Raw genomic sequence first — 22,242 nt, forward strand, 5'->3', positions numbered from 1 at the left:
CACTTAATAGTTTCAAGAAAGAACTAATGAAAGTTGCTACAGAAAGCATCATTACTCTATTTAATATTCTGCTGTCCTCATTTTTAGAGTCAAATTCACATTCCACTCATAGAAAATGGAGTTTTATGACAGCATTTTCTATCTAAGCCTCATTAATGTCCTTACCCTTATTTTTCTTTTAGTTTCACACCTCCTTACAATTTAAGTAATCTCGCTTTCTTTTTTTTTTTTAACTCTTGGTTAACTGACTTATATGCTTTTTTGGCAAAAGCACAGTAGAAAAACACACATATACATATTTTCCCCAATCATAGGATAATAGCATTATCAACTAGACAAGAAAGTATATTAACACTGCGCACGCACACACACACACACACACACACACACACACACAAACACAAAAGCCTCAGGGAAATAAATTATATGAACATAAAGGGAAAGAGAAGAATGCAAAAAGACTTTCCTGGAGAGGAAGATTTTCTAGTTTGTGAAGTCATCAATATCATACAGGGTTATAAATATCAAGTAATATAGTAACAAATCCATGAAACACTTCATAAACCTTAGTTATTATTACTGTCATTATCTAACAAGGCTGACTAACGTAGGAAGCTAATTTCTGGAAAACAAAAATTTGCAAAAACACTGCTATTTCTTTCAAGCGAAAATACACTATTTTTTCATGCAAAAATATAAAATATACCGTCACAAAGTAAACAGAGTCAATATAAACTTCAGCATGGAGCCAAAACGAGCTCATTATTAGAAAAATAGCATTAATCAGGAGAAAAGTGCTTCAGAAACAATGTATTTTAGTCAGTTAGCTTAAAGCCATATAAACAATCTATTAAGAATATACTGGCTCATCTCAGTTACAATGTCACTCTCTCATCTGAAAATAAAATGGATATTAAATAAAAAGCTTTTTAAAAATATATAAGTAATGGCTCACGCCTGTAATCCCAGCACTTTGGGAGGCTGAGGCAGGCGGATCACGAGGTCAGGAGGTCGAGACCATCCTGGCAAACACGGTGAAACTCTGACTCTACTAAAAATACAAAAAAAAAAAAAAAATTAGCCGGGCGTGGTGGCGGGCACCTGTTGTCCCAGCTTCTCGGGAGGCTGAGGCAGGAGAATGGCAGGAACCCGGGAGGCGGAGCTTGCAGTGAGCCGAGATTGCGCCACTGCACTCCAGCCTGGGAGACAGAGCAAGACTCCGTCTCAAAAAAAAAAAAAAAAAAGAAAAAGAAAAATATATAAGTAAAATATACTAGAACCTCACTTTAACATCGTTCTTCGAGTTACACAAAGTAAGTAGTGGCATGTCCACAAACAATATCTAGGAAATCACTTTAAATCCTTCATAGTTGGCAAGATATAAATAAATAGGCATAAGGTTAAGACAAATTATAATATGAAAATGAAAGTCATTTTCATAATTCTTATCACTAAACTGATATTGGGATAGAGATTGAGTATCCTAAATGAATTTATATTTTGCCAAATTCTAGAAAAACATAGTTTTCCCCAGTACATACTGTGTGGACTAAAGATGGCCATCACACTCCCATTAGGAGGTGAGATCTATATCCATTCCCTTTGAAACTGAGTGGGCTCTTTTGCTAATATGGTGGAATCAATGCTGCACCAGTTTCCTAGCCCAAGCCCTAAAATGTTAGCATCTTCTACTTCCTTATTCTTGAAATATTCTCTCTTGTAACCCTGAGCCAACATGTGAGAAGTACAATCAAAATGTTACAGAAATTGATCCAGTTTCTGATGTAGTCAGCCCCTTCACTAGATTCACGGTAAGGACTCCCCTCTACTAGACCCACTGCACCCAACCCCATGTGGGAGGGAGCACGTGGGTGAGTCAGTGCAGATCTAGCTGGCTGCTCCAAGCACCAACACAGGAACAAGTTCTGCATGGGGCCCACAGTCACGCCAGGCACAAGCAAGCAAGTGCAGGACCCAGCCATCTGCTCCAGGCACAGACACAGAAGCAAACTCCATGTGGGGCCCACAGCCAGACCAGGCATGTTGCCTCAAGGGGAACGTGGCAGTGCCCAGGTGAGGGTGCCCACAACCCAAAAGCCCCAGGGGAGTTGTTATAGTGCTCCTTTAGTTCCGCCATCAGACGGCAATGTGTTAGCAGCTCGGTTGGCTTCTGGCCTTGTCACCTGGGGCAGCTGCTCTCCACCAGCAAGGACAAAGTGCCAGTGTGGCAGCCTTTCTGGGTACTGACACTCAGTGGGTCCCAAGCTCTTGTCTGGCATCCAAGAAGAATGAGGTCACAGGGATGGTTAAAAATGGTGAAGGCGATAATTTTATTAAGTGACGAAAACAGCCCTTAGCAGAGAGGGGAGCTGGAGAGGTCAGAGGAAGGGTAGGTCGTCTTCCCCAAAGTCAGGTTGTCTCTTCCTCTAGTTACTGAGTCTGGGGTCTTTATAGGCACAGGATGAGGAGTATGTGCTGAATTAGCTTATGAGTATGCAAAAAGGCTGAAGTGAAGACACTACCCAAAGGTGTGCATGACAGTGTAGAAAACCAATTAGGAAAGGGTAGGCATATATAAAATAGGTGAAGAGTGGGGATCAGTCAGAGGAAAGCACACCAAAGAGGAGGACAAGTTCTCAATCTGGTCCAAGGATTTGACTTGTAGCTTGGCTTTCACATTTTAAACTGTCTTCGACATGGAGGTGGGGTTTCTCCGGGTACCCGTCCCTATCTGCCTAGGCATTTGGCTGCCTCCTATCGCTATCAAAACCACACGGAGAGGTGTCCTGAGAATACATTAGGGAAGCAGAGAAGCCCAAAAGAACCACTTAAATTCCTAGCCCTCGGAATTGTGAACATAAAAATATACTGTTCAGTGTGGGTGGGGGGCAACCTCTTATTCAGCAATAAATACACTGATACCAATACATAACCAACAAAACTAAAGGTAAACCAGATTACAAACACTGGAAATGCCCTTTAAATGCCATCATTCAGCCTACTAGGAAAGGTAAATCCTTGTGCTAATTTACAATCACAATTAGCATTAATACATACCAGCTCATCTAAAAAAGCCTGCTTATTCTTCCTTTTTAGAATCTGCTGCAGTTGTTCTTCTTTTTGTATAAATAATCTTCTTTGTTCATTTTCCTGTCGTTCCACTTCTAAAGCTTCTTCCAGTTCTTCCTGTTCTCGAGTCTAAAACAAAAATTTATATATGGCATGGAATAAATTTGGGAGCCAAGAGCAATCATATACCACACTCTAATACTTTCTTTATTGGAAGCATAAAACACACTAGTCACTTATTATTTAATAATGTAGCAATTCCATATTGAGGGAAATAGAATTTACTTTATTTCATGTAGACATGTTACTATTAAACAGAATAACTATTCTGTTATAACATACTAGTGGATTTTGCTATACTAAGGCCACTGGGAACATATTAAGGGAATTTGAGGGATGAGTTTAAAAAGATGACTAGAAACAGAAAGATATACATAAAGATCAATTGGATTCAAGACTGACAATAGGAGGAATAGTTAGAAGTATATTCAAATAATCCAGATAAGAAATAAGAGCCCTATGCAGTGGCTCGTGCCTGTAATCCCAGCACTTTGGGAGGCCAAGGCAGGTGGATCACAAGGTCAGGAGTTTGAGATCAGCCTGGCCAACATGGTGAAACCCTGTCTCTACTAAAGATACAAAAAATTAGCCAGGCATGGTGGCACATGCCTGTAATCCCAGCTACTTGGGAGGCTGAGGCAGGAGAATCGTTTGAACCCAGGAGATGAAGATTGCAGTGAGCCAAGTTCATGCCATTGCACTCCAGCCTGGGCAACAGGGTGAGACTCCATCTCAAAAAAAAAAAAGAAAAGAAAAGAAAGAATAGAAATAAGAGCCCTAAATACAGTAATAATCTAATTAGAGTGGGGATGAGGCTTAAAACATGATAAAGAGTGATCATCAACAGAATATGAAGACTGACCAAATATGGATTGAACACCTAGATGAATGCTGGCACCGTTCACTGAAACAAAGAACATAATAAGAGACGAAATAGACTTTCATTAAAAAACTGTCAAAAGAGACAAAGAACATTATATAATGATAAAACGGTCAACATATAGAAAGATATAACAATTATAAACAACTAAATATATAAAGCAAACTGACAACTAAAGGGAGAAATAGCAATATAGTAACAGTAGGAGACTTAACTCACGTTCAATAATGGATGGAACTTTCAGAAAGAAGATCAATAAGGAAACAGAAGTCTTAAAACAACTTTATAGTTCTGTCTATGTCTGTTAGTTGTTATTCCACTCAACAGCAGCGGAATACACACTCTTCCCAAGCACATACAGAACTTTCTACAGGATAGGTCACAAGTTAGGTCACAAAACAAGTCTTAACAAATTTAAGAAGACTGAAATCATACCAAGTATCTTTCCTGACCACAATGGAATAAAACCAGGAATCAATAGCAGAAGGAAAGCTGGAAAACTCACAAATATGCACATATGTGAAAATTAAACAATAAACTCAAATAATCATTGGGTCAAAGAAATCAAAAAGGAAATTAGAAAATACCTCAGGTCAAACACAAACAAAAACATAGCATACCAAAACTTAAGGGATACAGAAAAAGCAGTACTAAGAAGGAAGTTTCTTGTGATAAACACCTACTTTAAAAGAAAGGAAAGATCTCAAATAACAACCTGGCTTTACGTCTCAAGGAGCTAGAAATTTAGTAACAAGCTGAGCTCAAAATTAGCAGAACAAAGTATTAAAAGAAATAACAAAGATTAGAGCAAAAATAAATAAAATAGAAAAAGAACAGAAAAAAATCAACAAAATTAAGTTTTTTTGAAAAGATAAAATTGACAAACTCTTTGCAAGACTATGAAAGAGAGACTCAAAATCAGAAATGAAAGAGGAGACATTACAACTGATGCCACAGAAATAAAAGGATCATGAGACTAGTATGAACAATTACACACCAACAATTATACACTTCAGTTAATCTAGAAGAAATGGACAAATTCCTAGAAACATACAACCTACTAAGACCAAATTATGAAGAAATAGGAAATCTGAAAAGACCTAGAACTAGTATGGACACTGAATCAGTAATCACGCCTCCTAACAGAGAAAAGGCTGCAGTGGTGAATAATGCCAAACATTTAAAGAAGAATTAATATCAATCCTTCTCAAACTTTTCTAAAAAATAGAAGAGAGGGACACTTCCAAACTCGTTTTATGAAGCCAGCATTATTACCCTGATGCTAAAACCAGACAAAGACACCACAAGGAAAGAAAACTGCGAGCCAATATCCCTGATGAACAAAAATGCAAAACTCCTCAGCAAAATACTTATAAACTGAATCCAACTGCACATTAAAAGGATCATACAACATAACCAAGAGGGAATTATCCTTGGGATGGAAAGACGGTTTGACATACAAAATCAATTAATATACATTAACAAAATAAAGAATTAAAATCATATAATCTTATCAATACATGCAGAAAAAGGCTTTGATAAAATGTAACGCCCTTTCATGATAAAAGTGGTGGCTCACATGTGTAATCCCCACACTTCGGGTTAATGAAACATTTTATCTACGCATACCTATTCTGCATGTATCTTCTGATGTTTCCAGAGAAAGTTACTAGGCAAAGAGAGTAACATTAATGACATACTGATGCTCTCAGAAATAAGATACTTTTAAAGAAAGCTAGGCTAGGTATGAATGGAATGAAAACGTAGTATCAATTCATTGAGAGTTTTACAGCAGGAAAGAAATGTTAATACAAAGTGCTCTAAGACTATAAGGAGGAAGTCTCTTCTAAATACAAGATGAAAATATATGCTATGTGATCCAAATATGCTTGTTTTCACTAATTAATTACAAAATCCTGATGAAGTATCTCAAACATAATTACCTCTGCTTTTCCCTACAACTAGAAAGCCAAACTGTACTATATAAATGATAGCTAAAGTGTACAAATTAGACAATTGATCCTTTGCATGCATACAATTCTTTTTTCTTTATAGAATACATTTTAATACATTTAATAATAATGACTCCTGAGATATTTTCTTTTTTTTTCTTTCTTTTTTCTTTTTTCTTTTTTTTTTTTTTTTGAGACGGAGTCTCTCTCTCTCTGTCGCCCAGGCTGGAGTGCAGTGGCACGATCCCCACTCATTGCAAGTCCCGCCGCCTCCCGGGTTCACGCCATTCTCCTGCCTCAGCCTCCCGAGAAGCTGGGACTACAGGCGCCCGTCACCACGCCCGGCTAATTTTTCTTGTATTTTTAGTAGAGACAGGGTTTCACCGTGTTTGCCAGGATGGTCTTGATCTCCTGACCTCATGATGCGCCCGCCTCAGCCTCCCAAAGTGCTGGGATTACGTGTGTGAGCCACCGCGCCCAGCCGAGATATTTTCAAAACAAACTTCAACATGAGATCAACTAAAACAAACCAAAATCATATTTATATCTAGCAATGTTACTATTTCAGTAAAACAAAAAAGGTAACTAATTGAGAAACCAAAGTTAAGCTTAGTTTACTTAGTTTACAAATGTGTTCCTCTGATTTAATCATGAATTCATTTTAGTTTCTAATAAATAGTGTCCTTGTTTTATCTCCCTCTTGGGAGCTCCATCAACGTCTGTCTGGGTTTGCTCCCTCCTTTAAAGAAATTAATGTCCAAGGATAAAAATGAGCCTCCATTGTTTTGTGACCACTGTCCAAATGCTCACTTACCGGAAAATTATACAAGGAGGCAAAACTAGCGTTAACAATCACCTATCTTATGGATCCATTTCCTTAAGAAAGCACAGTCTAACATAATGCTGTCAAAGTGTTTTTTGCTATAGTAATGTGTGCCTGCCTACCTACATACCTATACAGTGTATATTCATATTTCTGGTCTAAATTTCAGAGACATTTTTTGTAAATGTAACTGGTTTAAAGGAAGATGTCTTTTTAAAGTATCATGTGGAAACATTTGTTTCTAAGACAAAAGAAGAAGAAAATACTTAGCCACTGACCAGCTTTAATTTATTTTTCTGAATAACATCTTTGTTTTCCTTTTGATATATCTCCATTTTCTTTTTGGTATTGTCCAAATCCACATTGTTGGTCAAGTTGAAAACTGCATTAGAAAGAAAACAATGACATGAAAAATATTTTTAATATAAATCTTGAGTAGATAATAAAAAACAAATACCACAGAGACTCATTTGTTAGGATGTCATTCTTTATAGCTCTATTTGTGACCTTTTAATCAGCTACCTATTTTAGAGACTAGCTCTAGTTACGGTAACCATGTTTTCCAAGCCAAATACAAGGACAGACTGTCTGACTCGCACAAAATACCTAATGTCAGGATCACTCCAGAAAACCTAAGATACATGCTTGCCATACTTAATTAGATCTGATTTTTATAGTCCCCTCTCTAGCTTTAAAAGCATACAAAATACTGTTTAAATTTTTTTAATATAAAGAGTAAGTCTGGAATCTACTACAGTAGTCGGAATTTAAAAAAGAGTTAAAAAATCATATATTTGTATAATTGATATCAAACAAAAAACAGGTTTTATCCCCATTCCAATGGTCTCCAACATGAGTAGGCACAGGCTTGAATTACCTCCAAACCTGATTCCAAACCTTGTAGTCCAGCTCTAGAAACGTATGAAATAAAAGAGTTGGAACTTAAGAAGAAAAATAAAGGATAAACTGGCACCAAAACTTAGACTAAAAGAATTTAAGAGAACCACTGAGACATGTTTAGATACTACTAAATTTTCTGTGAATTAGAACTCTCTTTTTATAATTCCAAATCAAAATAATTTAAATTATAAATGCCATATTCCCTTCTAATTTTCTATATGTAAATCAAAGTTACTATAATACTCTGAACAATTAAAAAAAAGACCCTCTTGCTATATATAAATTCATATGGAGCAATCCATATCAGTAAGACTCTCCTGTTCCATAATTCAGTTCAAGTTTCCCTTGTAATCTTTCTACATCCATTATTAGCCTTTCCACCCCTTCTCCAATTACTTACCACTGCTTCCTGCTTCTTGTCCTACAAACAAGACGGATCTACCCTAAATAACTCTGCTCTATCCCTTGGGTTTCTACAGATTGCTTCCCCATCTCACTCTTTCCTTTAATAGCTTATAAGAGTTAAAAAGTAATACTGGAGGACCAACACAGATTTGCTTGTTTTGTTGAGTAAAGCCATCAAACAGACTCAGATGACCAATGTGATATATAATTTCATTTTTGTCTTCTCAAGAGGCCTACGTATTTCAGAACATCAATTTATCATAATCACTGTTGAAAATCCAGGCTCATTTAGGTATAAAGGCAAAAGTCTATTCAGTTTTATCATACGCAATTTTAAATGTGGAAGAATTGAGAGAAAATGAGAAGCAATTATCCTCTAGCAACTTCTCCAGTTTTTTAACATAAAGTGGAAAAGAAAATAAGTCAGGGAATCTGGCTAGGATGCAATGTAGGACAATCTTCATAAATCACACTCTAGTCCTGACACAAAACAGTCAGAGGGAGGCTCCAGACAAGCAGCACTCTCAAAAAGTTACCTATGATCCTTAGTTAAAATGGTGATTCCACTATCTTTACCCACCACTCACAATCTACCCCTTGTATTTAATAGGCCATCCTCTCAGCAACCAAATCCAATGATTTTTCACAACTCTCACCATCCTCAACATCTACCAGATCCAACCTCAGCCTCCCAAGTAGCTTGGATTGCAGGCATGCACCACCGTGCCTGGCTAATTTTTGTATATTTTAGTAGAAACAAGGTTTCACAGGCTGGTCTTGAACTCCTGGCCTCAAGTAATCCACCTGCCTTGGCCTCCCAAAGTGCTGGGATTACTGCTGTGAGCCACCATGCCCAGCCATTAACCTAGGTTATCTGATTCCAAACCTGAACTTTTATCTACAATGCCTACAAAACTAGTTGTGTCATTTCTCTCAATGCCTGAAAACCAATGCTACCTAGCAGTCCTCTGCATTTGTATGCCCCTACACTTTCCCATTTCCATACCTGTGATTAAACTGTTCCCTACCCACAGGGCTCATCACAGTACCAACCTCAACCCAGAACAACAGTGAATATCCACATATGACTCACCCTTCTGTACCCATTTTAATCACCAGCTCCTCCTTATGAGACACTTTGCAGTTACAATCTCTCCATCCCTGAATGCTTATAATACATTATCTAATACCACTTTGCTGGCATTTACCCACTTTCTACCCTGTATAATGATTTTCAATGTGCACAACTTGTCTGACCTATTAGAAGGATAACTGGCACCAAAACTTAGACTAAAAGAATTGTCTAAGTTTTGAGGGCAGTTTCTAGGTCTGATTCATCTTTATTATCACTTCCACTACTTCTACTGTACTCCGATTAGAATGGCAAAACTCCAATGACAACATAAAATGCTGGTGCAGATCTGGAGCAACAGGAACTCTCGTTCCTTGCTGTTGGGAATGCGAAATGGTACAGCCACTTTGGAAGATGGTTTCCTAGTTTCTAACAAAACTAAACACACTCTATCATATAATCTGGCAATCAAGCACCTAGGTATTTACCCAAATGAATTGAAAACATATGTTCACACAAAAACCCACACATGAATGGCTACAGCCGCTTTATTAATCATTGCCAAAATTTGGAAGCAACCAAGACATCCTTCAGTAGATAAAAAAAAAAAAATGTAATATTATTTAGCACTAAAAAGAAATCGGCTATAAAGCCAAGACACAGAGGAAATTTAAATGCATATTGCTAAGTGAAAGAAGCCAATCTGAAAAGGCTACATACTGTATGATTCCAACTATATAACATTCTGGAAAAGTCAAAACTATAAAAACTAAAAAGAACAGTGTTTGCTAGGGGTTGGGGTAGGGAGGAATAAACACACAGAAAAACACAGAGGATTTTTAGAACAGTTAAAAATGACTATATGATATAATGGTAGATACACATTATTATATGTTTGTCAAAACTCATAGGGTGTACAGCACCAAAAATGAATCCTAGTGTAAACTACAGACTTTGTGTGATAATCATATGTCAATGTAGGTTCATTGATTGTAACAATGTACCACTCTGGTGCAGGATGTTAATAGTGGGGGAGGCTGTGCACTGTGCACATGTAGAGGGAAGAGATATATAGGAACTCTCCGTACTTTCTGCTCAATTTTGCTATGAATCTAAAACTTCATTTAAAAAAAGTCTACTTTTCTAAAAAAAGAAAAAAAGAAAAAACTTCTCATCTGGTAAGGGCTAAAGAAATACTTGTTGAATTATCATGAGAGAAAAAAATAAACTAATACCCAACATTTATAATTACCTTTATAATTACAGATTTAATTAAAATAACCTTTATAAGTACAGATTTGAACATGGCAAAGGAGGAAGGTTCAAAACGACAGGACTAAATAATCTTGGTTTCTTATGGTATGAATCTACTGAAAAGTAAGTGGTCAAATTGATATTCCATGTAGAGCTCTACTAATATGTTTAAAGCAGTTTAAAAAACACTGTTTATTAGCAAACTAGACAGTTTACTACTGATTTTAACTTTTACATTAGAGCCCAGAAATAGGTAACTTAAATCTTAAGTGAAATTAATCTGTTTTTATACAAACAATTTCTTTTATGCTTATTAAAAACTTTATGAGTTCTGGATCACTTGAGGTCAGGAGTTTGAGACCAGCCTGGTCAACATAATAAGGCCCCATCTCTACCAAAAAAATAAAATTAAAAACTTAACCAAGTGTGGTGGCACACACCTGTAGTTCTAGCTACTTGGGAGGTAGAGGCAGGAGGATCACTTGAGCCCAGGAGTTTCAGGCCACAGTGAGCTATGATGGTACCAATGCACTTTAGCCTAGGAGACAGAGTGAGACCCTATCTCTAAAAAATAAATGAATAAATAAAAATTTAAAAAAGAAAACTTCATGAATTCCAATAAAAGTAAAATAATTTGTTTCATATTTTAATTTAGAAGCAAAGGTAACAGCAATAATAAATGCAAATCATAATCAGATAATATAAACCTCTTCCTTTAAAAAGTAAGAAAAGAACCATAAAAGTGAATTGCTATTTTTAAAAGTTTTCAGATGAAGCAGGTCTCATTCATACCCAATGAATCAGGTTGGTACAACAGCCGTGAATAAAAAGGAATAGAAGCTAATTTGCTATAACAATCATTTGACTCTTTATCTGTTTACTAGTTTAGCTCAGATATTGACCTGCCTTTAGTCAAGTATTAAAAGCAAACAAAAAGCCTATTGTATTTTCTGAAAGATTTAATGTTATTTAAGTACAATTTTGAAGTCTTTTTGACATCTAGAATTTATTTTTAAAAGCCCTTAGGACTTTCTCACCCTTTTAAAATAAGAATTCTCTGCACCAAAAGAATAATCTGTTTTGCACCAAAAGAATAATCTGTTCATTATGAAACTAAGAATAAACCTTTGAGATAATCCCTGGAGCCATAAGGAACAAGAATTTTATGTATAGATTGTCATAACCACAGAAAAGAGCCTATTGTTAATGCCATAAGAAAGTCCATCTTCATGTGTGCCCCTTCTATTGAAAATGTTTGATGCTATTATTCTAAATTATAACATTTTCATTTTTATATTCATGTTCAAAAGATTCATAATGAAATTTATGCAACAAAATTACCTCAATCTCCAATTTATGAATCCTCAAACACTGACCCTCTGAGGCACCCTACTAACTCTAGTCCTCTCACTCCAGACTTAAACATTTATCTTCAACAGCACCCTTCTACCTATAAGATTGAGTTCAAATGTCTTTAATATCCTTCAAAATATGGCCCCAACCTACCTTTTTTCTCTCATCTCTAATAATTCCATAGAACTCCATTTTCTAGACTCAGAGAGTAAGAAAATCCTATATTTACAATTTGGCTCCATTCTTTACTAGCAATGCAATCTTGGGCACAATACTTAAGCTCTCTGTGCCTCTTCTCCAAATGCAAAATAGGAATAAAAATGCCTGTCTCTTAGCGTTTCAAAAATTATGTGAGATAATGTGTGTACAGCTCAGTCTGGTACATAGTAAATGTCCATTAAATTAACATTTTATACTTCTGATTAACACAAATAGTCAATACAGATATCACAGACATCTAACTAATTATCTTTAAAAGTATGAATAAAACACAAAATAGAATGCTAATGAAACAAAATTTTTAAAGGAAGTTTTGGCCAGGTGTGGTAGCTCATGCCTGTAATCCCAGCACTTTAGGAGGCCAAGGCGGGTGGATCACAAGGTCAGGAGTTCAAGATCAGCCTGGCCAAGATGGTGAAACCCCATTTCTACTAAAAATACAAAAAAAATTAGCCAGGCATGGTGGTAGGTGCCTGTAATCCCAGCTACTTGGGAGGCTGAGGCAGAGAATTGCTTAAACCCGGGAGGCGGAGGATGCTGTGAGCCGAGATCACGCCACTGCACTACAGCCTCGGCAACAGAGCAAAACTCCGTCTCAAAAAAAAAAAAAAAAAAAGTTTTATTTATATGATGACAAACAGAACAATGCCAAACAACTAAGTGGTGGAGCCGCACCGTAACAAAACTTAACAGGTCTAAAACTAGAGTTTTTACTTCATCTCTCATTTCTGCACACGCTTCACCCAACTAAACAAAATAATAGAAAATACTGCCTATTCTTCCGTGTTTACCTGATTAACACCATACAACTGCATGGGGTCGGGTCATAATATTTTAATTTATCCTTGCCTGCTCTCTCTAACACACTTCCTACATCAAATCAACCACTTAAATATTCTGCATCTAAAATATCCTCTTTATCTATATCCACTGTTAGTATCTACTCCAAGCCCTCATTATTTCTCATCCAAATTACTGTAATGGCCCCTTGAAAAGTCATTTCTCACTCTTTAGTATCTCCTCTTAGCCACAGGTTAAAATCTTAACTGACAGCCTGGTTGACAAAGCCCTCTTTTTTTTCAGTTGACAAATAATAATTGTAAATATCTACGGGGTACAATGTGATGTTTTGATATACGTATTCACTGTGGAACTATTTTATCTAATTAATTAACGTATCTATCACCTGACATGCTTATTTTTTTGTAGCAAGGACAATGGAAATCTATTCTTTTAGCAATTTTGAAATATACATTATTATTAATTATGGTCACCATGCTGTGCAACAGACCTCAAAAACTCATTCCTCCTGTCTAATTGAAATTTCATATCCTTTAGCCAACAAAATAATAAAAAATACTGGCTATTCTCCAGTGTTTACCTGATTAACTCCATCTAGCTCCCCTTTCCCCACCCACCATCCATCCCACAGCCTCTGGTAACCACCATTCTACTCTCTACTTCTCTAAGTTCAACTTTTTTAGATTTCAGATATAAGTGAGACCATGCCATATTTGTCTTTCTGTGACTGACTTATTTCACTTAGCATAATGTCCTCCAGCTTGACCCATGTTGTTGCATATTACAGAATTACCTCTTTATTAAGGCTGAAGTATTCCATGGTGTATATGTACCACATTTTCTTTATCCATTCATCCAATGATGGACACTTAGGTTGATTCCATATCTTAGCTATTGTGAATAGGGCTATAGGTTACAGACCCAGAAGAGGGATTACTGGATCATATGGTAGTTCTATTTTTAGTATTTGAGGAACTTCCATACTGTTCTCCAAAATGGCTGTACTAATTTACATTCCCACCAACAGCATACAAGGATTCCCTTTTCTCCACATCCTCATCAATACTTATCTCATCTTTTTGATAACAGACATTCTAACAGATGTGAAATGATATCTCTTTGTGATTTTAATTGGCATTTATCTGACGATTAGTGGTGTTGAGCACATTTATTTATTTATTTTTTTTTGAGACAGAGTCTTGCTCTGTCACCCAGGCTGGAGTATAGTAGCACGATCTCGGCTCACTGCAAGCTCCGCCTCTCGGGTTCACACTATTCTCCTGCCTCAGCCTCCCGAGTAGCTGGGACTACAGGTGCCCACCACTACGCCTGGCTAATTTTTTGTATTTTTAGTAGAGATGGAGTTTCACCATGTTAGCCAGGATGGTCTCGATCTCCTGACCTCGTGATCCGCCCGCCTCGGCCTCCTAAAGTGCTGGGATTACAGGCGTGAGCCACCGTGCCCGGCCGAGCATATTTTCATATACCACTCATATGTCTTCTTTTGGGAAATGTCTATTCAGGTCCTTTGCTCATTTTTTAAATCAAGTATTATCTTGCTACTGAGTTGAGTTCCTTATATATTTTGGAGATTAACCCTTTATCAGATTTCTGGTTTGCAAATATTTTCTCCCACTCTGTAGATTATCTCTTCACTCTTTTGTTTCTTTTGCTGTGAGGAAGTATTTTAGTTTGATATAATCCCATTTGTCTATTTTTGCTTTTGTTGTCTATGGTACTAAGGCCTCCTTAATCCAGCCTGTTTTTCAGGCCTCATTTTTAGTCACCCCTCATGTTTTCTCTACCTATAACAGACTACTTGCTCATTCTCCAACATGCCCCACATTTTTCTATCTCGGTGCCTTTTTCTTTTGTTACAAATGTTTTCCCAAGCCCTTTCTATCTAGTTAACTCCTCTTCCTCTTTTAAGATCAAACTCATATGTCATCTCTTCTCTGAACTTCACCAAACCATATCTCTATTTCCCAGTGCTAGGTTAATTGCTTTATCTGTATGCCCATGGCATTTTATAAGTGCCTATTTATAAGACTTATCACATTAAATTATAGTTATTAGTTAACATAATTATCCCCCCCTTTAGAGTCTGAGCTTATTGAGGACCAATACCACATATCCCCATCAATAAAGCAGTTCACATAACATAATTTAAAAACTTACTGAACTGAACTGAAGTTCAGAAAATAAACTATAAATCCAAGAGGTTACTTCCCAAAAATCATCAATATCTTTAAATAGAGTAGAACCACTCTTTAATCAACACAATGAGGATTTATAGTTGATTATTTAAATAGATCTGTTAAAGGAGGGAAACACACACATACACCTATCTCTCTCTTCAAATACTTTAACTTAAAACATACATAATAAGTATATAGTCATTCTCTAAGTTAATGACATACAGCAAATTCTAGCCTTTAATTAGAGTTGTGCTTCTTCCTTATATAGGCCATAATTGTCATCTATATTGTTCAATTTCCTTTTTTGTTTTCTGTTTTTTTGGTATTTTGAGACATGGTCATGCTCTGTTGCCTAGGTTGGAGTGCAGTGGCGCAACCACGGTTCACTGTAGTCTTGGACTCCTAGACTTAAGCAATCCACCTCAGCCTCCCAAGTAGCTGGGACTACAGGCGTGTGCCACTACACCCAGCTAATTTTCTAAATTTTGGTAGAGATAGGTCTCATTATGTTGTCCAGGCTGATCTCAAACTCCTGGGCTCAAGCAATCCTCTTGCCTTGGCCTCCCAAAGTGCTGTGATTACAGGCGTGAGTCACTGCACCTGGCCAATTTCCACTTTTTAAGAAGTGACTTAAAAACCTGAAAAGCACAATCCTTTATTACAAGTTTTTCCCCAACTTTACACACAATTTAACTTTAAATATTTAAATTACATATAATATTTAAATATGTATTTAATTACATAACTACAATAACAAGTACAACTGGCATAAGAAGGTTGACAGCATTCATAATGCATTCATTATGCTGTGGTTATCAGTGAGTACATTTTATGGAAGAACTGGGGAATGTCAGTTACTTCAACGAGACAATTAAGTGGAAATTGGTTAGGAGAGTTTCCCGATACTGCAACTGAAGACAGTCCTTCATGAATATACGTAATAGCAGAATCACTTTCAAATTAAATGGTCTGAGCCACAGTTTCTATATTTTGGTAAAGAAAGCATTACATGTTGTATCCCTCTAACATCCAGACATGCTCTTGCCTATCAATTCTAGTACCAATTATGGGCCCCATATTGTCCATACCTTCAAATTAATTTATCTTGGAGCAAGATATATATATATTTTTTTTTTTTTTTTAATCACAGCTCAGTCAGAACCTTAATCTCAGAATCAAGATCTCCTTGTAGTTCATCCCCTAAACCTATTCCTCACCTTCTCTGTACATCAGTTTCTTTTAGTTATCCTGACTGCCTGCTTAGAATTGTGAACATGTATTCAACTTGTACTGCAACACCTATAATCTCCTTTCCTTTTATTGCTTGACCAGACTTTTGACTAATCACATTACCTTTAGAATATACGTAAGCTACTTTTCCTCCCAATTGCTATCCAACAGCTTGTCCTATATTTAACATCTATGCAGAGCCAGATTTCTACATACCTTCATACTTGCCCAATTCTTGTAGATTTCTTTCTGGTTTTTCTTCTCAGTCTACATTCTAACTTTTCCATTTTGCCTTGTCACTCCCAATTCTACCATCTTTTCAGCTAAAATCCATAGTCACTCATGATGCTAAGATAACATACAAAGTGCGATGAGTACATGCAGAATAGAAAAGCAGTGGCTCTTATGGCACTGAAAGATCCCAGAGAAACCCTAAATTATGTTTTCCACATGTTTTTGCTATGGCATAACAAATGAACTTAGACATATAAGAAAAGTTTCAGGTAACAGTTGAAACAAAAAGATTTTCTGGATTTTCTAGTAAAGAAATTAAAGGAATTAGAATATTTATTATTCCTCAGGAATGTGAATTTTTTAAGTTGACCATATATTAATCTTCTAAAGAATGATCCACTTATTATAATCTTATTTTTAATAGTAAATACTGAGTACAGTTACCTATCAAGTTTGAAAGAATAAAAATGATTGTTGTTTCATCTTCATAGTCTCACTCTAATGTTCACAGTATATAACCTTTGTGTCATTTCCAAACCCGCACTTAGTAGTAATTATTGCAACTTTAAAAAGCAGCATTTTTTTAAATCAATATATAACAACTTCTAAAGTTTTTAACATCTCTGAAATTTTAAGAAAACTGAAATCATTAGACAAAATCTTCCTTTTGACTAAATACATCAGAAAGAAAAGACACAAAGATTACTCCAACCTCTGATTCAAGAATAACACTGATTAATAGGATGCCACTTCAACAGTCAACTGCTTCAAAGTACTTTAAGACTATTATATACACAGAAGCACAAATAATGATAAACATATGGCTTTAGTCACTATAAATATGGTTAATAGGAACCCCATTTTTTAAAAATCGGAATATGCTTTCCTTCATTTAAACTACTCTAACATGTTATCAACATACAGACGTATGTACCCATATAGTCTTCCTCCCCAGCTACAAAGTGTTACTACCTCTATTAAACATATTTTTCCAGAGACAAAATATTAAATAGGTTCTTTACCTAAGTATGCCTTCAATTTGACAAACACGACTCAAGTGCAAAAGAAAGTAATTAGGTAAATATTAGCTATCACAACTAAACCTATTAAGAGGTTTTTATGTGAGATGTTCTCCTAAGCATTTAAAAGATAAAAGCACATGGTCTTATAGGCTAGCATACATCAAATTAAAAACATACCAATTTCTTCCACTTCTTCCAGGAAGTCATTGTATTCTCTTAGACTAGGAAAATCTTCTTCCCTTTTATTGTATCTTTAAGAAAACAAAAAAGAAATCTACATATTACATATCATTGCTTTTAATATTATCTAACTGGTTTTACTTGTTTTTACCTAATTCATATATGATACAAGGAAAAGAGTTGCTTACTGTGTAAAACATCATTCTCTATTTTTTTATTTTTATTTTTTGCGATGGAGTCTTGCTCTGTCGTCCAGGCTGGAATGCAGTGGCACAATCTTGGCTCACTGCTACTTCCACTTCCCTCGTTCAAGCAATTCTCCTGCCTCAGCCTCCCGAGTAGCTGGGATTATTACAGGCACACACCACCACATCCAGTGTGTTTAATACTTTTTGTATTTCGTAAAGATGGGACTTCACCATATTGGCCAGGCTGGTCTCAAATGCTGACCTCAAGTGATCCACCCACCTCAGCCTCCCAAAGTGCTGGGATTACAGGTATGAGCCACTGCACCCAGCCTAAAATACCGTTTTCTTGACACCAGGTTTGTAACCAGACCAAAAATGCAATCCTTAAATTCTTATGACTACAGAGAAGAAGTAGGATCAGGAGAAAATGGTACAATATGCAAAATCCTTGTTAAGACTTCAAGGAAAGATAAATTGGGAGCTTGAAAGATTGGGAAATGAGCTTAAGCAAGGCATATCAGTGGAAATTATGGTATTATTTACTTCTAAGGGATTCACTAATTTCCAAAAAAAAAAAAAAATTGAAGCGACTCCTCCATTTTTCATGACATAGTCTAAAAAATGATAGATCAAGAAAATCTTTAAATATTGTAATGTACCTGTGAAGAATCAGTAAATTGCAAGGAATTAACAATGAAAGATCAAAATCTAAGAGACTACCTTGCAGAAGTTATACAAACAATATAAGAGCCGCTAGAGGCACTGATAAAGTATCATTGGTTATGTACCTAGAAAGATGCTGCTAAAACACTGATTACCTGGGTTGAAATGTATACCACCAAAAAGGAAAATAAATATATCAATTATTTCTTATAATAAAAGAATGGATAAAAAGAAACCCAAAACTATTAACAAAGAGTAAAAAGTAAAGCCTAAATTGTACATGAAAAAGACAGATTAATAATATATAGGTATATATACACATATATACACACACATATATATACTATGCCCATGTGTGTATGTATATATACATAAAAATATACATACCAAAATAAACTACAGCTAACACATGATTTTCTCTAATAGCCTTCAAACCTCAACTTAATGTTACCTCCTCAGCCCACACCTGACATCACTGACCACAGCAACACTGACCGCTAACTATATAACACTATTCTCAATCTATAATGAATAACATTTGTTTTGGTTTACCTGTTTTTTGTCTTTTTGCTATCCTGTGCTACTATACGGTAAGTCTCATGAGGACAGAGTTCATAGCTGTTTTACTCATCACTTCGTAACTACCGCCTAACATGCATAACACAGTGTTTACACATAGTAGGTACTCAATACATGTTTATTAATCAAAACACAAATATAAATGAATAATGAAGCCATCAATCAAGAGGCTCTTCTTTAACAAAGATAAATAATATTACTCAGTTCTCTAAGAACTTAAATGAATTTATACTTATATACCTGCTAATTTGTCCATATTTATGAGGAAATAATAATCAATTATTGACATAATTGTTAAAGTCCTCTTTGTTGACTGAATCATTCGAGCAGGAATACTTACATCTTTAGCACTTTTTTCCTGATCTCAACCTCCTTATCAACAGTGGGATCTTCAAAGAGTTGTACCCTGAAGTTGCTCTTTCTAAGTGGAGTACCACACTCAGGACAGTTTCCAGCTCCTCTCACAAACAGTAAATCTACACAACTTTCACAGCTGTAAGGAGAGAAATAAAACATAACATGTAAGCCAATGTTCAAATCTACAACACATCTGAACAGTTTGCCCCTATGGGGTAAAGAGAGTGAGACTTGAAAACTAGTCATTGCTATTTAAAATCTTACCAAAAAACTTTCTGGAAAATGTTCATTTTCATTTGGAGCTTACTTTTCAGATATAGGTATCCCAAGTGATACCAGTTTAGTTTTGCAGATCAAACAAATTTATAAATTAAAATAAATTGAGTGAGAAACTAGGAAGAAGAGCAGGATAGGGAGAAGTGGAAGAGCATGTAAAAGGCTAGTGTATGGTCACCTCCATCCCTAGTCCCAATATCATCCTTTGACCTGGGCAAGAACAGCCTCTGCCGGGGCCTACACTTTAGAGAGTCCTATATACCCCAAGCACTAAAACAGATGTTTTTTCTTCCTTTCCTTGTAAGAACATTTTTTGAAAGTTCAGTAATCAACTGAGCAAATGACAATTACAAGAAAGAGGTGCTAGCTGAATGAGGCCCCACTGGCCACAGGATAAAGAACTTTGAGTGCTCTAGTATGTATGACAGAGAAAATGAACACAACTTCTGCAATAAGAAATCCTAGAAAGAATGGCTGCTTATAAAAGCTTTATTCCGTTAAAGTTCATTGCCCCAAATAAAGCAAACGGAATACCCAGGCAAGCCAGGTTTCCCAGATACCTGCATCCCCTTTTCTGGTAGTGCAACATTAAGAAGGGCTTACAACTTCCTAGAAGACTTGAATTGAAAAAACAATGAACTGGAGTGGCAAACTTCCCTGTAACCAGATTCCTGGAGACTTGGCGGGATCTGTTAATATACTGTTTTAGATGGGTCTAGGTACCACCACAATCATCCCTGCCCTGCCCCAACAGATCCATACTACCACTCAGTCAGGCAGGTTACAAGGATGGATGGGAGGAGAGAGCAGTTCCTTTAGCCTCTGGGTCTCGAGGGTATAGGCTGCTGGCAACCCAAGATGCTGTTTAGGAAATGAGGCTGGGCCAAGGATGTGGCTTGATTTACAATTTCTAAATATTCAAATGTTTTGATAAATATTTAAACATTTGTAGTCCTCCAGGTATAATCTTGCTCAATTCCATATGTGTTAGGGCCACACAGTACTAATCACTCCTTTTGTTAGCAATATCTGACATCATCTTATTTATTTCTGTGTTCTGTCTCCCAGACAAAGAAGTACAGTATATTTCATAAGGACAGAATGTTGCCTATCTTGTTCCCTATCCCCAGTGCCTAACACTAATTACTCAATAAATAAACTTCACAGAACAAAAAAAATGAATACAAGACAAAGGGAAAAAGAGAAATTCTAATGAATAGGGAAGAGCTGATTTCTTCTGAGCATGTATTTAACTTACAGAATAAGCTGAATAAGAAGAGTAATAAGCCGGGCGTGGTGGCTCAAGCCTGTAATCCCAGCACTTTGGGAGGCCGAGACGGGCGGATCACGAGGTCAGGAGATCGAGACCATCCTGGCTAACACGGTGAAACCCCGTCTCTACTAAAAAATACAAAAAACTAGCCGGGCGACGTGGTGGGCGCCTGTAGTCCCAGCTACTTGGGAGGCTGAGGCAGGAGAATGGCGTAAACCCAGGAGGCGGGGCTTGCAGTGAGCTGAGATCCGGCCATTGCACTCCAGCCTGGGCGGCACGGCGAGACTCCGTCTCAAAAAAAAAAAAAAAAAGAGTAATAAGAAAAATAAGAATTTTAAAGATTATTAGTAAAATACTAACATTGATCTTTATATGTATACATACACACACACACACACATATTTTTTTTTTCTTTTTTTGAGAATGCAGTGATGTTATCACAGCTCTCTGTAGCCTTGCCTTCCCAGATTCAGGCAGTCTTCCCACATCAGCCTCCTCAGTAGCTAGGATCACAAGCACATGCCATCACGCTCTGCTAACTTTTTAATTTTTTTTGTAGAGACTGGGACTCCCTATGTTGCTCAGGCTTGTCTCTAACTCCTGGGCTCAAGTGATTCTCCTGCCTTGACCTCCCAAGTTTCTGGGATTATAGGCATGAGCCACCACCCCTGGCCTATATTTCTATCTTAATAGTGTCACTAAAAAATAACAGGGAAAAATTCCAAAGATCATAGTGCCATTAGCAAGATCAACTAAACCCCAGATAAACCACTTTGGACTTAGGAAGTTTCAGAGCGGTGCATTTCCACTACTCTTCGTGGTTACAGGAAATTAAACCCATGCACGGAAGGTGAAAACAGGCACACTTCATAACTATACTACTAAAGATATTTATAAGCAAGCAGCTATCCAAAATATTCAAAATTACAGAGTCATAAATAACATTATATATCTCAAGGTCTTGGAGATTAGACTCAATCGTTTAGTCAGCAAGGTAATATAGAACATTAATATATCTAAAAGTCATATTGTATATTAGACATAATATATTATTTGTTTCCAAAATCAGTTGTACATCTCCACTTTTTATAATCTGCCTTAAGCCATAATAATTTAAACAGTATTAAAATTTTTTATTGCAGTTTATTTTCCTATGTAACATTTTCCATTTCTAATTTTAACTGTGAAAAGAATATTTTTTCTTTAAAGCTCATAAAATACAGAATTATATAGAAAAATAATTCAAAGTTCTAC

The 22,242-nt window shown here is 36.3% G+C and overlaps 1 protein-coding gene across 2 annotated transcripts in view; it reads right to left on the reverse strand.

Moving 5' to 3' along the window:
- The window catches only part of MNAT1 (MNAT1 component of CDK activating kinase), a 244,754-nt gene that overhangs the window by 161,924 nt on the left and 60,588 nt on the right, over positions 1-22,242 (reverse strand). For both annotated transcript variants that reach the window (XM_033187826.1, XM_033187825.1), the window contains 4 exons: positions 19,423-19,575; positions 17,650-17,723; positions 7,063-7,166; positions 3,058-3,198 (listed from right to left, as the gene is read on the reverse strand). In XM_033187826.1, the coding sequence (XP_033043717.1) occupies positions 3,058-3,198; positions 7,063-7,166; positions 17,650-17,723; positions 19,423-19,575 (472 nt within the window). The remainder of the gene's footprint in view (positions 1-3,057; positions 3,199-7,062; positions 7,167-17,649; positions 17,724-19,422; positions 19,576-22,242) is intronic.

This window comes from Trachypithecus francoisi, unplaced genomic scaffold (assembly GCF_009764315.1).
Source record: "Trachypithecus francoisi isolate TF-2019V2 unplaced genomic scaffold, Tfra_2.0 Lachesis_group3, whole genome shotgun sequence".
Lineage (NCBI taxonomy): Eukaryota > Metazoa > Chordata > Mammalia > Primates > Cercopithecidae > Trachypithecus > Trachypithecus francoisi.